General features: G+C 37.5%; 1 protein-coding gene across 1 annotated transcript in view; it reads right to left on the bottom strand.

The window, feature by feature from the left end:
- KCND2 (potassium voltage-gated channel subfamily D member 2) overlaps window positions 1-14,534 on the bottom strand; it is a 33,177-nt gene extending 18,643 nt beyond the window's left edge. Inside the window, exon 1 of the mRNA XM_017856924.1 lies at window positions 14,455-14,534. Coding sequence (XP_017712413.1) covers window positions 14,455-14,491 — 37 coding nt within the window. The 5' untranslated portion in view covers window positions 14,492-14,534. The remainder of the gene's footprint in view (window positions 1-14,454) is intronic.
- Between the last annotated feature and the right edge of the window lie 522 nt (window positions 14,535-15,056).

The following is a 15,056-nucleotide window of genomic DNA, read 5'->3' on the forward strand; positions in this document are numbered from 1 at the left end:
AGCCTCTCTATGACAATAAACCAAACCATGGTCATTTCTTGCCAGAGCCATAGATATAGCTTCTTACCTGACTCTCCTTTCTACATTTACCACTTTACAATTCATACCAACATAGCAGCCAGAATTTTGGTTTTAAAAATGGAGATTAGACTACTGCTATGTTGTTTAAACCCTGAAATGGACTTGAAACTGAAATAAATCCAAACTCCTTAGTTTTGCCTCCAAGGGCGTACCTCATTTAGTTCCTGCCTATATTTTACACCACCTTTCACCAAGCTCACTGGCATCTGGCCACACTGGCCATCTGGCCTTCTGTTTCGTGTGCAGCCCCCAGATGGTGATTATTCAGGGTGCCATTTAAATGTCTCCATCCAAGTGATTTTCTGGCCACCTAATTCACAATAGTCTTATTGTCTTCCCTAATCATTCCCTATAACATTTCCTCATTTGATTATCTTCAGAGTACTTATTAACAAGTAACATTTTCTTATTTATTGATCTATTTTTTCACTCCTCATCCACCCTACTGACATTAGAATGTAAACTTGCTAAAGCTGGAGCTGTTCTACTTTGTGTTTCATGAGCATAAGGCCAGCTCCTACTTGAATGAATACATTTTCTCTTCTTTACTGATGGAGACTGTCTAAGAGTGCACTCCTGGGGCAGGGGACAAGGAAGAGTTCTTTCCATCTTATTGTTGCAGAAGTTACCCAGCTATGTCTGAGCTCCAACTATTCCATGCTCATTCTGGGGCTTTGGAGAGCTCAATGCTCAGAGAGTGTAATCCTGAGAGACAGGGCTCAAAGGAACTCACATACTAGAATCCATACTCAAGGGAGTTTAGGAGGACTTGCGGTTATATTGTATCTTGAGAGGTAGCCTAGGCAATAGTCACTCTAACACTGTTTTGTGGGAAAACATATGTGTGTCAATATGGAGATGGAGAGGAATCGGCTGAAGAAAAACTTGAGAGAGACAGAAGGTGATACTATCTAGTGCCACATTTAGTGACCCTATTCTGAGCTCTGGTCCTTTGCGTTGAAGACTGAGATACTCATTCCTGTTGGTGTTTGTGGGTGATCAGTAGTTGAGCTAATTTAACATGGCTAAAGTTCCCACAAGGCTTTGGCACCAGAATGACAGTATTAATTTATAGTACAAAAATAATAACCTAAGAACCAGAATGCTGTGTTCATATAAAACATGATCTCCTTCTATCTGGGAAGCTAAATTATAATCTAAAGGTTATGTTAGTGAAGAAACAGTGAAAACTAAAGGAATTTAGAAGATGATTTTTAAAAGTCTTGGGGAAATTCTTACTATAGAGATATGTCAGTGGGATTGGAAGGTCAACTCCTTTTTATACAATGCTGTGTACCTATGAGACAAATTATGTATCTGTCACAGTTCCCATTGAATGTCCAGCCATATTTGATACACAGTGTTTTTCCCCTTCACATTGATTATGCAGTAGGCCCCAGAGAAGGCACACACACAGACACACACACACACGCATGTACACGTGTGCGCGCACACACACACACACACACGGCTTTTAAAAAAGAGATTTGATTTTTAATAAAAACTCAATTATTTATTATGGCTAAAGAAGACAAGTACTGAGTCCATGTAATTGAAGTAAGCCTTTTAAAATATCAATATATAAAATAGCTAAGTGAATCCATCATATACTTTCTCCTGTCCTTGAAAGATTTTTAAAAGTCATTATTTATTATTTAATTTTTGTATTCTTGGTTCACTATGTCACAGGATAGGCAAGCTCAGAATAGTTGCAATTATTAGAGAAAATTACGAAAAGTAGGGAGATACACCAGTTCGTTGAAAGGCAGCAAATTCACAGTCTAGAAGGGTCCATAAGGGAAAAGAGGTTTCAGATACATAAGAGAAGCTTCGTGTCATAAAGCTATGGTAATCAACATAAAATAAAATACTTATTTTTTAGCTCTACCATCTTTGTTTTATAATCCAACATTCCTTCACAACTGAGAAAGCACAGGTGAGTATTTGCAAGGACTAAGCAGGACTGCAATGATTATGGTGAGAAGAGGAAGGGGGCACAAAGTGTTCATCAATGGGTACATCTTCTCTCACGTTTACACTCTTGGGTAGAGACACAGAGTTTCCTCACTTTATAGCCATTTAGGATGGTCTCCAAGGCTCTGCTGTTGTGAGATAAAGCAGAGGAGATGGTAAGAGAGTACAAGGAAGTAGAACAGGCAGGGGTGTTAAGACAGTCCAGGCTGTCCTGCAAATTCTCATGTAAGGACAGCCTGAGCCCTTGGCTGGTTCCCATGGAACACCAGCTGCCTGGTTCCTCATACTCTTGGTACAATTTACATTACTCCTTCTATCCTTCTCCCTGCTTCCTTTTACCAGTTTAAAGTTGACTGCTGTTGATATTTGTAATATTTTAAGCATATCTCACTATTTGAATATGTCAGAGAAGAGCAAAAAATATAGTATGATTCATGTCTGTTTTTACATTACTCATTTTGTCTCTCTTCTCATTTAGGAGTGACCTGGAGAAATGAAAATGGGTAATGTTTATCTGCAAACTTGTATTTGAGCATAGAATCTGCTAGGGATGGGATATATCTCATTGGCAAAACCAGCTGCTTTTCTTTGTTTAGTAAAATATCTTCTAACTAGTATTCAAACTCATAGCAAGAAGCAAAAACACATTATACACCTCAGGATTTACATCTCTCTGAAATTCCGTGGAGGAAAGGCTTAGAATAGAAAGCTTATATTGCGAAGTGACACTTACCGTGGTGAAATGATCATTGAAAGCTTAAGTGTTTCTAAAATACTGCCACCTTTTAATGATTATTTATATCCTAGGCAACTTGGTTTCCTGTTGGTACTTTATTACTTACATTCAATATAGAAAAATACATCTCATTTTTCCTGACTCCTTATTTGTAAATTTATGCTAAGCCCAGTAGGATTATTTATTTCATTCTTTCTGTTTTTCTTCAGAATTTTATATTATGTATTCAGTCTTTGAAAAATCATTTCCCAAAAAAAGTTACACCGAAACATGACATATATGTGGGGTTTATATTCATATATTTTTTTTTCTGTATTTAATAAGATTGATTAAAAGACTACGAGGAGCCCCTAAAGTCTAATAAGATAAATAATGAATTCACAAAAAAGTAAGAAGGAGGCCGGGTGCATTGGCTCACAGCTATAATCCCAGCACTTTGGGAGGCAGAGACTGGTGGATCATCTGAGGTCAGGAGTTCAAGACCAGCCTGACCAACATGGAGAACCCCTGTCTCTACTACAAATACAGAGTTAGCCAGGCATGGTGGCACATGTCTGTAATCCTAGCTATTTGGGAGGCTGAGGCAGGAGAATTGCTTCAACCCAGGAGGCAGAGGTTGCAGTGAGCCAAGATTGCGCCATCGCACACCAGCCTGGGTAACAAGAGTGAGACTCCATCTCAAAATTAAAAAAAAAAAAAAAAAAAAAACAGAAGGAAACAAGAGAATATATCATGAGAGAATAACTATCGAATATTTTAGATAATACAGCAACTTGAACTTTGTTAATTGAAAGGAAACTTTTCTCTATACTACTTTCTTTTCTTCTTCTTCTTCTTTTTTTTTTTTTTTTTTTTTGAGACGGAGTCTCACTCTGTTGCCACGCTGGAGTGCAGTGGTGCCATCTCGGCTCACTGCAACCTCTGCCTCCTGGGTTCAAGCAATTCTCGTGCCTCAGCCTCCCGAGTAGCTGGGATTATAGGCACACGCCACCACACCCAGCTAATTCTTGTATTTTTAGTAGAGACAGGGTTTCACCGTGTTGGTCAGGATGGTCTCGATCTCCTGACTTTGTGATCTGTGATCCAAAGATCGGCCTCCCAAAGTGCTGGGGTTACAAGTGTGAGCCACCGTGCCTGGCCCCCCCATACTCTTTCTACTCTTCCCCCGCTTCTAAGTTTTCCTTCTTTCTCCTGTATTTACTATGTCAGTAGAGCCACCAGTTTCCTTCTGCTCCTTTTTCACCCTGGACATCTGCCAGACCTCATGTTTACCGCTCCCTTTCCTCCTTATATCAGTTAAAAAGGTACAATATGGAAGTGCCCTTTGCATAAAATGTTAATTCTAAATTTGCATACTTCCCAAAAATACTGGCTAAAATTTTATATTTTGTCAAATATTGAAGATTATTTTGGATGGAAGACCAATTCCTCAGAAGAGATTTAATTTTTGGCTATTAAATATTTCAGTCTCAAATATTATCGAAAAGTTTCATGCAAAGTTCTTGAATTCTGGCATGCACTCTACTTAATGCTAAATATGGTGAAAACTGATTAATTCAGGCAGACAATGCATCCATTCATCCATCTATCCATCTTCCTATTTATCGAGTAATATTGATAGACTGAAAATGTACATAATTTTAAAACATAATTCATTATAAACCAAATTTCATTGATATCTTACTACATTTTTCCCTGTTTAGTATTTCTTCAGAAGTTGCATGACTAAAGTGTGGTTGTCTTTATATCTCAAATGGAGAAATATTTCCCTGAATTTTCTTACACCATCTTCAAACAGTACTGTTAGCTTCCTAGTCCTATTCACATAGTTTATATTTTTTTCTCTTTTTATTTGATGGGTATAATTGTATGTTCATTTGATAGAGTACAAATGTTATATAAGGCAAATCTCCACAGCTAATGCACGACTTTCCACCTCTGAAATTATGTCCCACACATACTAAAAGAGAAAACAAAATTCATGTAATTGATAAATAATCATGAAGATAGAAGATATCCTTGTACAACAGGAAGAAAATGCTGATTTTAAAATAAACCTTGATGCTTACTGTAACTCAAACTCTCACATTCTCTTTTTCGTTTTTTACAAGGAAAAATTGTAAATTACTAGGTATAAGGAATAGAACGAATGAACATCCTGTGCAGGTGCCCAGAAGTTCAGGAGCATTCTGTACATTGTGTATGGCAGTTGCTGGTTCAAAAAACGCTGCATTTCAACTACTACAATAATTAAAATAAACTCATATGGGACATGAATCAGTATTTGGAGTGTAAGTATTTGAAAAGCAGGTATCCTTTAAAAAGTTAGATGAAACTAAGTCATGTATATAATGTCCCGGTGAAAGCCGTTAGTTGATTATGTGTGTACATCTATGTGCATTTAAATTATTGATGTATCCCTTGAATTTTTCTCTTTGACCAGAGTGTTAGTCTGAGAGGTCTAAGAAACAATTTATTCCGACCTGGAAGCTGGATCACTTTGTAACTAGTAATTCTACCCCTTAGGGTGAGTATCTATGTTATTCATGGATTTTCTGCCATCAGCTTGATATTCTAGAAGGATCACAGTTTGATGGATGATTTTTATAGTAGCTGTAATGTTTGCAAATAGCAAATGACCTTTTTTTTTGAGTGTTGTTACATAACACCTGCTTGTGGTATTGAACTTGTTTGCCAGAGGGACTCTGGGATTACTTCACAATAGGCAGATTTCTCTTTGACATTATAAAATCGACATTTGCCTAAAAAGTTGCCTTGATTTTGTCTCCACCTCTCTTGCCTGGAGGATCAATTCCTATACGATCTCACCTCTGCAGGAAAGCCCAAGAACATTTTTTTTGGATCATCTAACGTAATATAGTTGTTTAAAGTACTCTGTGTTATTTCTTGTTTCAGCCAAATTATGAGCTACTGTTCTTTTAATAGTGTACTTAAAACAATCTCTTTCCACTGTTCAGAGCGTTAATAATCTTAATTAGCGCCCACTAAATGAAAGCGGAAACTAGAGGATTCCACACCCTAATTAGAGATTTTTACCTTGGAGTCTATGCACTTTCAAGGAATGCGTGGATAAATTCAAGGGAGTCAGGGAACTCCATGATACTATGTTTTCATATGCGTTTTCATGAAAAGTGTTTTCACAGCTATTATTAAATTATCCAAAGTGTTACAGCCCACATAATGTTTAAAACTCTTAATTTGAATACTTAAGATACTTATGGGAATATCAATGTTAAATATTGTCAACATAAAGAGTCTGAACTCACAATGCACGAAGGAATTGCTGAAAAATATCAGCATTATTTTATAATTGCAGAAATACCGAATACCCACTAGGGGGCATAAAAACCTAAATGAAAGTTTGGAAACAAACCAGGTCTTTGCTGGTTTTCACAAGCTGAGAGCGAGAAAAGTATTTCCAGTAAATTGCCTGTACCGATTCCTTATCTTTGCCTGCACACATGCAATATTTAGGATATATTTTGGGCATCTTATTCCTCTGGAAATAGTTGACCCGTACCCCACAAATTTCATACATTATCTATTTTCAAGTTATTTCCAAAAAGATGCAAAAATAATTCTGACAGCATTTTGTGTTTCTTTTACAAAGATAAGTAATTTTCTGTAATGCTAGATATCGCTAAGGCACAATTTTAAATAAGAAACCCTTAACTAGGACCTTTAGTGTGAAAATCACGTGAAATTAAAGGATTAAGTTTTGTGTATAGAAAAGAAAAAATCAAGGAAAGAACTAAGATGATTTTAGCACATCTACTCAACATTCTCAACATTTATACATTAAACCCTTAACGTGAGATTTCAGCAGGGCTTACTGACTGCGTTCTTTAGCTGTGCTTTTTTTAAAAAACCAAATTTTTTCCTGTTTCCTATTTTTTTCCTCTTGCTTTTAGCCTATTATATGATTATGGGAAGGCTTTAAAGGTTATAAATGGAACATGTGATTCTGACTTAACATCCTAATGAAGTGTTTTTTACCTAAATGAATGCCACGAGTAAAAGACTATATAGTCTCCTTTACAGAATATTTTATTTTCAAAGTATGGTTTTCAGAGCCATGTTTTTAACACTTTATTCTTCATTTTCTAAAATTATGATTTTTAAAGAAGTTATGAAAATAGATGTACAACTGATTACTGAGAGGTACACATTAAAAACAAACAAAAAACCCACTAGGGACTGGCTTTGCCAGCTGTGGAGCCACCGGAAATATTTTCCTCTGCTTTGAGTTCCTACTCTTTGTTGCCTGGAGCTATCCTTTCACTCTCACATATCTGTGAGTCTGGTCATGTCATTCTGCTGCATAAAAGTCTTCAGTGTCTCTCCATCACCTGCAGGAAAAAGCCAAGCTCCTTAGCATGATAACCACAGCTCTTTATGACTTGGCCACCTCATCCTCCACTGCTCACCCACATACACCCCACATTCTCACTGGAACAAATAACTTTCTATTACTGGAATGTACTATGTCTTTCCATTTCTGTATGTCTTGTAATACTGTTCTTTCCAGAATATTCCTCTTGGCACTCCTACTGCATAAATCCTTTGGGTAATTTCCAATTTACATTGATGAAGCTCAAATGTCAATTCTTATTTAAAAACTTCCTGACAATTTTATCTCTATCCAATAAGATTATCCGCTCTCCCTTTGCTATGCCTTCAATGCTACTTGCAACTGAGACAGCAGAATTAGATTTTTACAGGCTGATCTTCTCTTGCTAGATCATGAATTCGCTGAGGTCAAGGATCATGTCATTGTTTTAAACCCAGGTCTAGCACAGACCTTATCCAGTGCTGAGCAAATAATTGGAAGTCAATAAATATTTATTGCTTAAATAAATCCTTCAGGGAAAGGTCTGATGGTAAACAATATATATGGCAGGGAGTGAGGGGAGATACAGGTCTCCTCCTCTTTTTTTCTGAACCAGATTTCTTATTTGTCCCCAGGTCCAGCACCATGTCACCACCTCAATTTTTCTAAATTTCTCTCCAATACTTAGACAAAATGCCCAGCATAACCTGGTTCTACACTGTTTATGCTTCTTGCTTTTTATACTCAGAGAAATCCATTTTTAACCTAGATGATTTAAAATGAAAATAGAAGTGGTGAGACCTGCAACTTTTCCAGTTTCTACCTGTTTTCTATGGTCACATACTTAACAAACATGAATCTATAAATCTGGCAAGAATTTGTTGATTTTAATTTTAATTTTTTAAAGAGATGAGGTCTCACTATGTTGCCCAGACTGGAGTGCAGTGGCTGTTGACAGGTATAGTCATAGTGTACTACAGCCTAGAACTCCTGGACTCAAGGGAACCTTCAGCCTCAGCCTCCAGAGTATCTGGGATGATAGGCATGCACCGCCACGCTCAGCTTGGCCATAATTTTAAAATACAAATAACTCCAACTTGGCAGATTTTGTCCTCTCAAATATCCAACAATTTGAACAAATATAGACTCTGTTCTCTGAATCTCACCATCAACCTGTGAAATGGCTGAATTATTCCATAACCATCTATTCTTCTGTTGGCTGCTACTAATCTTAGATAGTGAGCATTGGCAATTATCTGAAAATTCCATCATGTGGTAGTTATTTTTCTTAACAAGATCCTCTTGGCTAAACCTTGTGAGTATATTGAGGGAGATATGTTTGTCTTCCAATAGAAAAAAAAAAAAAATTAGTCCATCAAGTAAATCAAAGTCCCAGTTTTTGGCTTTGGGCTGACGTCACCAGCTTCCCTAAGATGCATGTTTTGGTTTTCCATCCCAAGAGGTTTCATCTTCAACACTCTCAGGGCTGCTTTCACTCCAGGGACTTTCTTCAGTTACCTGCGGCTGTTGCTTCCATCTCTTCCTGGCCTTTGAAAGGTAACTCTGTTGCATGAAACTCCCCATGGTGCATGGTTCCAGTCACTGCTGCTGCCCTACAGGCTGTCACCCAAGGAGCCAAATTCCTTGCTCAGAGACAAATCCCCACTTTGACAGGGCTGTTGATAAACCTGTTTTCTTATAATCAGCCACCACTCTCACTTGCTGACACCCCTGAAACTGTGCATTGCTTACAATCTATTCAAAGACTCCTAAGTGCCTGTGCCAGGGGAAGATAGAGAAGCTGGTCCCCAGGTGTATGCCTGCAGTGCCAGTCTTAGGGGAGAATGTCAGTTAGGCAGCCTTAAAGCAAGAAGTGCAGCTATTTAATTTGATGTTCTTCCCCATCTGAGTTTACAGCCTAAAATCCATTAGCTATTAGAGGTCTCATGGCATTTTTAAGTTGTATTTACCTATTTTATTTTTGACTGTGCTTTTAAAATTACCTATGGATTATCCAGTAATGACCTAATACATACCTTATTTCTAATTCTGCCCAAGAAGGCCTGATAATTTTGCCACCTGTTATCTACTCCTTAAGTGTTACAGAAAAGAATGCACAAAATTCTAAATACCTAGGAGATAAGACTTGACCTCTTTATTGGGGCAGAGAATTAGGCTCCTTTTTGGCAGCAGCAGTGTCCAACTGAGATGATGGAACTGTGAGTACAAGTTGTGTCCCTCCTGGTGGGTCTGGCCATACCCATATTATTCCTGTTCCCAAATACTTGTCATGATCTAATGGCTGTTCTATGAAAGCCCTGGTGTTCTCACTCAACTGACCACTCCAGGTAGGGCCTGGGCTCCTCCTGTCCTGTGTTGGAAGCACAGGACCAGTTTGGAGTTTACCACCATAGGGCCATTTCTTACCACTCATACAGCCAGGTCATGGGCTTGCCTTGTGTATTAGTCTGTTTTCACGCTGCTAATAAAGACATACCTGAGACTGGACAATTTATAAAGGAAGGAGGTTTAATTGACTCACAGTTCCACCTGGCTAGAGAGGTCTCACAATCATGGAGGAAGACGAAGCAAGAGCAAAGGGACATCTTACATGGCAGCTGGCAAAGGGAGAGTGAGGGCCAAGTGAAAGGGGAAACCCCTTATAAAATCATCAGTTGTCTAGAGACTTATTCATTACCATGAGAACAGTATGGAGGAAACTGACCCCATGATTCAATTATCTCCTACCGGGTCCCTCCCACAACATGTGGGAATTATGGGAGCTACAATTCAAGATAAGATTTGGGTGAGGACATAGCCAAACCATATCATCTTGTTTCTTCTTTATGTGTGCACCTCTCTGCTTAGTCACTAACCAGGGACTTCTTCCCTGCTAAGATTCCAAAGTTCTTTAAGTATAAATAATTTAATATGATGATGCTTCACGTAAATAGTCACAGCTATTTAAATATAAAAGGAGATGAGATAAGAGAAAATGTGATTTAACCTCCCAAAGACAGCCAGGCACTTCCACTAAAATTCTAGTGTTCAATTTAACCTAGAAAGTTTCTATATCCTTAAACAAACTTTGTTTTTGATGAGAATCCAGGAACTTAGGCTTACATTAGATATGTTTTAGAAGAAAGATTCTATTCCAATCAATGTGAGACAAACTTATCTCCTAAAATTAAATGAGTATAATTTATGGATTTGTGTTTGGATTATTTTGCCTCTTCTAAGGAGATTAAAGCACCAATTGAATGGTCATTCTTCTTATTAACTATACAAACTAAGGCATATCCAGAAAAAATATATACATGAAAAGGATCTTAAAAAATCCATGACTCTACCTCTATAGTTCTACTTCATCAGAATTCTGTATGAATATGCTCTGTGGTTATATTCTTACTCTATCTGGTTAAGAAAATCAACAACACAAAACAAAAGATGACCCAAAAGTACACCTGCTTAAACATAAACCAACTGAAAAGAACTTTCCATAAAATTATTTCCATCAGGTTTCATTTTAAGGAGAAAGAGGAAACAAATTTTTTGAAAATATGTTCACACTAGAAAACTTTTAAAAAATGCAGCATATATCCCACATTCTAAGTACATTAAATGCATACTTTCTTACATCTCTTTGTATGCTCCTCTCTTCACTTAATTTTCTGGAAATGAGGTTGGATTGTGAATAGAGTACCTTACTTTTAAAATAGTATTGCTCATATTCAGGGTCTAAGCAGACAAATAAAAATCATATCAAGTGTTTACAACAGAATGGACTAAGTGAAGAAAACTCTCATCACGTAAGATAACCCAGGAATTAGCAACAGCAGGAAGCCGCCATCAGCAAGAGGCTGCAGGGCAAAGGGAGGAGGAAGTTTTTCAGTTTTAGGGCAGAGTGTCATGGAGGCTGGAACTTTCTTTCAAAGACTGCATTGAAACAGTCTTTCAATGCAGAAAATACTAGATCCACAAAGTAGTGTGAGCAACTGCCTTAGAAGATGCAAAGAAAGAGGAGAAATACACTGGCTCCTTCCCCAGCCCCTCTCCAATCTCCTGCCAGTGCTTTCCACTGGCACAACTGGCAGAAAACCAGATGACCAGCCAGCTTGGAAGATGCAGCCTGCTGGCATCTGGATCGCTAGTAAGAGACATAACCAAACAGGAACCCAGGGCTTTTTCACCTAAAGCTGTGCTCTGCTCACCTTACCACAGCTCACTACAAAGATCCACCCTGGTTCCAAAACATTATGGACCAGATGCAGAGCTCTTATACTGTTGTTTGTCTCCAGCCCCGCCCCCTCCCAAAAGCAGAAAATTGCATTTTATCCATATTGGAAACACAGTAGTGAGACTGATGGGAAGCAGTTTCCTGTGTCAGGTCACTCTGTGTTTTGAATGATCATGAGCAAATCAGACTTACTATGTTAAAAACTAAGGGTAAGATGGACCTTCTTCTAGGGTAGGCTTGAAGCTTTTTAGTTTCTGTCAAAGCTGTGCATTTCAATCCACTGAAAATGGAGAACAAACTAAAGAACCAAAGTATCTCTTTTGACAGAGTGAGAAAAAAAGTGTTAAACGAGGGAACATTATAAAGATGTAAATTAGATCTGATTATTGTAAAATGTTCTACTTGTATGAAATGGGCACAATGTGTAATGAAAGCTGGTCCCTGGGGCTTCCAAGCCTCATGGTGACTAAGTGTTGGCAAGAAGCTCTTAATTAGAATAAACCATTTCAGAGTTAAATCCTTCAACAGATCTCTGAAAATGCCATCAGTAATAAATTAAAGCCATATTTTAAGGGCAAGTGAATAAATGTAAAACCAAGTTGCCTTTAAAAATGAATACAATTCCAAGTTCAATTGCTCATGAGTCTTTTTTGTCGCAGGAGTTTTTGTTTTGCTTGTTGCTTTATTTTGGTGGTTTTTTTTTATTATGCTAATGAAAGTCTATAGCTAAACATGTCACAGCCTGGCTGTTAGTTATAAATTTAAATACAGAAAAATATTCTTGTGTTTAAAGGAGATTATAAGATCACAGATGAGAGTTTTGGCAATAAAATGGAAATGTACAATGTGCGCTTTAAATTAAACACAAGAAAGAACATAGTGATTCCATTATAGGTGTCATTAAGTGAATAGCTAGACTACTCTTATAGAATTTGTTTGACAACTTGATGTTTCTACCACTAATAAGGGGTTATGATAATAATTTATTTGTAGTTGTAAAAGCCTATTAGGGTGTTCACGACTTCACTAACCTCTGAGAGCAGTCACTACATGATCAATGGTGGCTGATTTTCATTATGAGAAAACAAAGCTAAAACTTGAAACAGCAGAAGCGCATTCCCTGAAACATTTGGTAGTGGTTTTATAAATACAAATACAATTGTCTTGTTAGATAAGAACACTTAAATTCGTGAACTTCCACATATAAAAGTGAAAAATAAGTTAAAGCAAATGGTAAAAGCGAAAAGCAAATAATCCTCTCAAATATATTTTTCTTTCTTCTTTCTCCCTCCCTTCTTTCCTCCCTCAAAACTGTATCTAGTTTCTATAGTGAGTTGGAAACTTTGATGCTGATCACAAATTGAACACTTGGTTCAATTTATTGAACCACCCCAAAAGGATCTTCCAGTGAAGGAAAGAAGTTAGAGTAATAAACAAATAACTGAACTCTCATTATCTCAGCTTTCTAAATATTTTGATGTATTTTGTTCTACTTTCCAGACAACCAAGGCTATTGTTTACATTCCCTGCTCTATGGGATCTAACTCCTCCTGAAAACAATTGTTAATTATCTCATTTACGTCTCTGCTATTCACCCTAAAGAGGAATGCCCCAATGGCTTACTCTCTTCAAGCCTAAGTGAATCTCTTTCTCCTCTCGATTGTTTCTAAATTATTTTTTAAGTGGTGTAAATAATGTGATTCGAGTGCCTGAGCTGTTCCTAATATGCCCATTTAGAGCACTCTTTTTGTAAAAGGCAAGCAAGCTGGCAAACATTTTAGGCTTTGCAGATCGGCACTGCCTCTGTCACAACTACTCGACTTTACTTTTGTAATGCAAAAACAAGCCTAGATAATCCATAAATGAACAAGAGTCACTGTAATCCAATCAAACTTTATGGAGGGACACTGAAATTTGATTTTTATACTAATTTTGCATGTCAAGAAATATGGTATTTCCTAACCATTTAAACATGCAAACACTCTTCTATGCCCGTAAGCAGTACAAAAACAGGAGATGGGCCACATTTGACCTGTGGGCCATATGTAGTTGGCCAAACTCTGACTTTGAAGGAACAATCATTGTGTAATTAACTCATTTTGGAAAGGTTAAGTGTTGTGCTGTTTCTTCTAGAAGAGTTTGAAACCACTCAACAAAACATTGATATTGCAAAATGTATTTCTTCAAACATTTCATGCTTCTCGACTTTAGGAAATACATCTTTAGGGGAAGTGAAAAGAGGCACCTCTGACTCTTAGCGCATCTGCCTCTTTCCTATCACTGCCCCTCTCCACCATTACTGGATGCCTTTCATTAACAGGTGGACAGAAGATGAAAGGGAGAATGAGCTGACTGCCCTGGTTGCTGTCTACCACTTATGTAATATTGGTGCAGGGGGGAGAAGGGAGAAGGTATTATGTTCCAAACACTGTGCTAAGTGTGGAAAGGCACAAATTATCAGCAGCAGTCACTGCTGTTAGTGACCTCTAGGAGAGAGAGACAAACAGAAAATAACATTTGAGAGTAATAACTGCAATAATAGAAATGATGGTAGGATTCCTTGGGAATTGAGTGTACTTTTGAAATACTTCCATAAGAAGGCAAGATTTGAACTGAATCTAGAGGAACAAAAAGAAGTTAGCCAAGCAGTAAACAGAAGAGATGTGGTTTTTTAAGAGGTGTCCAGGCAGCTCCTGGCTGCAGGATAATCTTACAAGTAGGTGGAGTAAGTTGCTGTCTATGACGATACTGAGATGGTTTGCTTTCAACTCCATGTCTCAAATGCCTACCTGTATTACATAAATTCCACAAAGACTAATTCTGTCTAAGAATTCTTGTCTTTGTTAAAGTCACAGTAGTCCTGTCTTATCTACTGTTTTGCTTTCCATAATTCCAGCTACTCAGTGTCAACTGTGGTTCAAAAACATTGAATGGAAAATTCCAGAAGTAAACAATTCATAAGTTTTAAAGGATGTGCACTTTTAAATAGAATGATGAAATGTCACTCTGCCCTACTTGTTCTGCCTGAATAATGAATTAACCTTCTATCCTGTGTATCCACACTATATACTCTACCTGCCCAGTAGTCATCGACATTGTCTGCTCCTGACATCAAACCATTGACATAGTCATGGTTCCATGATCCAGGATCACTGGAAGCATTTGATCCTCCTTCTGATGACTGCTAGAAGGTCAACAGTATCCTAATGCTAAGTCACAATGCCTGTGTTAGTCACCTCATTTCATCTCATGATGTAGGCATTTTATCATCTCACATCATCTGGCTTGAGGAAGAAGAGTAGAGTATAATGAGATATTACGAGGGAGAAAAACCATGTTTGCTAAAACATATAGTTACAATTTTTCCATTTCATTATTAATTATTGTTATTAATCTTTTACTGTGCCCAACTTATAAATTAAACTTTATCATAGATATATATGTATAGAAAGAAACAGAATATATTGAGTTCAGTACCATCCTTGGATTGAGGCATCCACTGGAGATCTTGGAGCATATCTCCCTCAGATAATGGGGGACTGCTGTATTCCTGAGAATTGTAGCACATTAAGACTTTGAATTCATACAGGCATCTCTTTGGGATTAAATATGTATATCAAATTATTTCTTGAAGACAGGTTTTCATTGGGAGAGACTGAAGAGCAGTCACATTTAGA

This window comes from Rhinopithecus bieti, unplaced genomic scaffold (assembly GCF_001698545.2).
Source record: "Rhinopithecus bieti isolate Rb0 unplaced genomic scaffold, ASM169854v2 scaffold_42380, whole genome shotgun sequence".
NCBI lineage: Eukaryota > Metazoa > Chordata > Mammalia > Primates > Cercopithecidae > Rhinopithecus > Rhinopithecus bieti.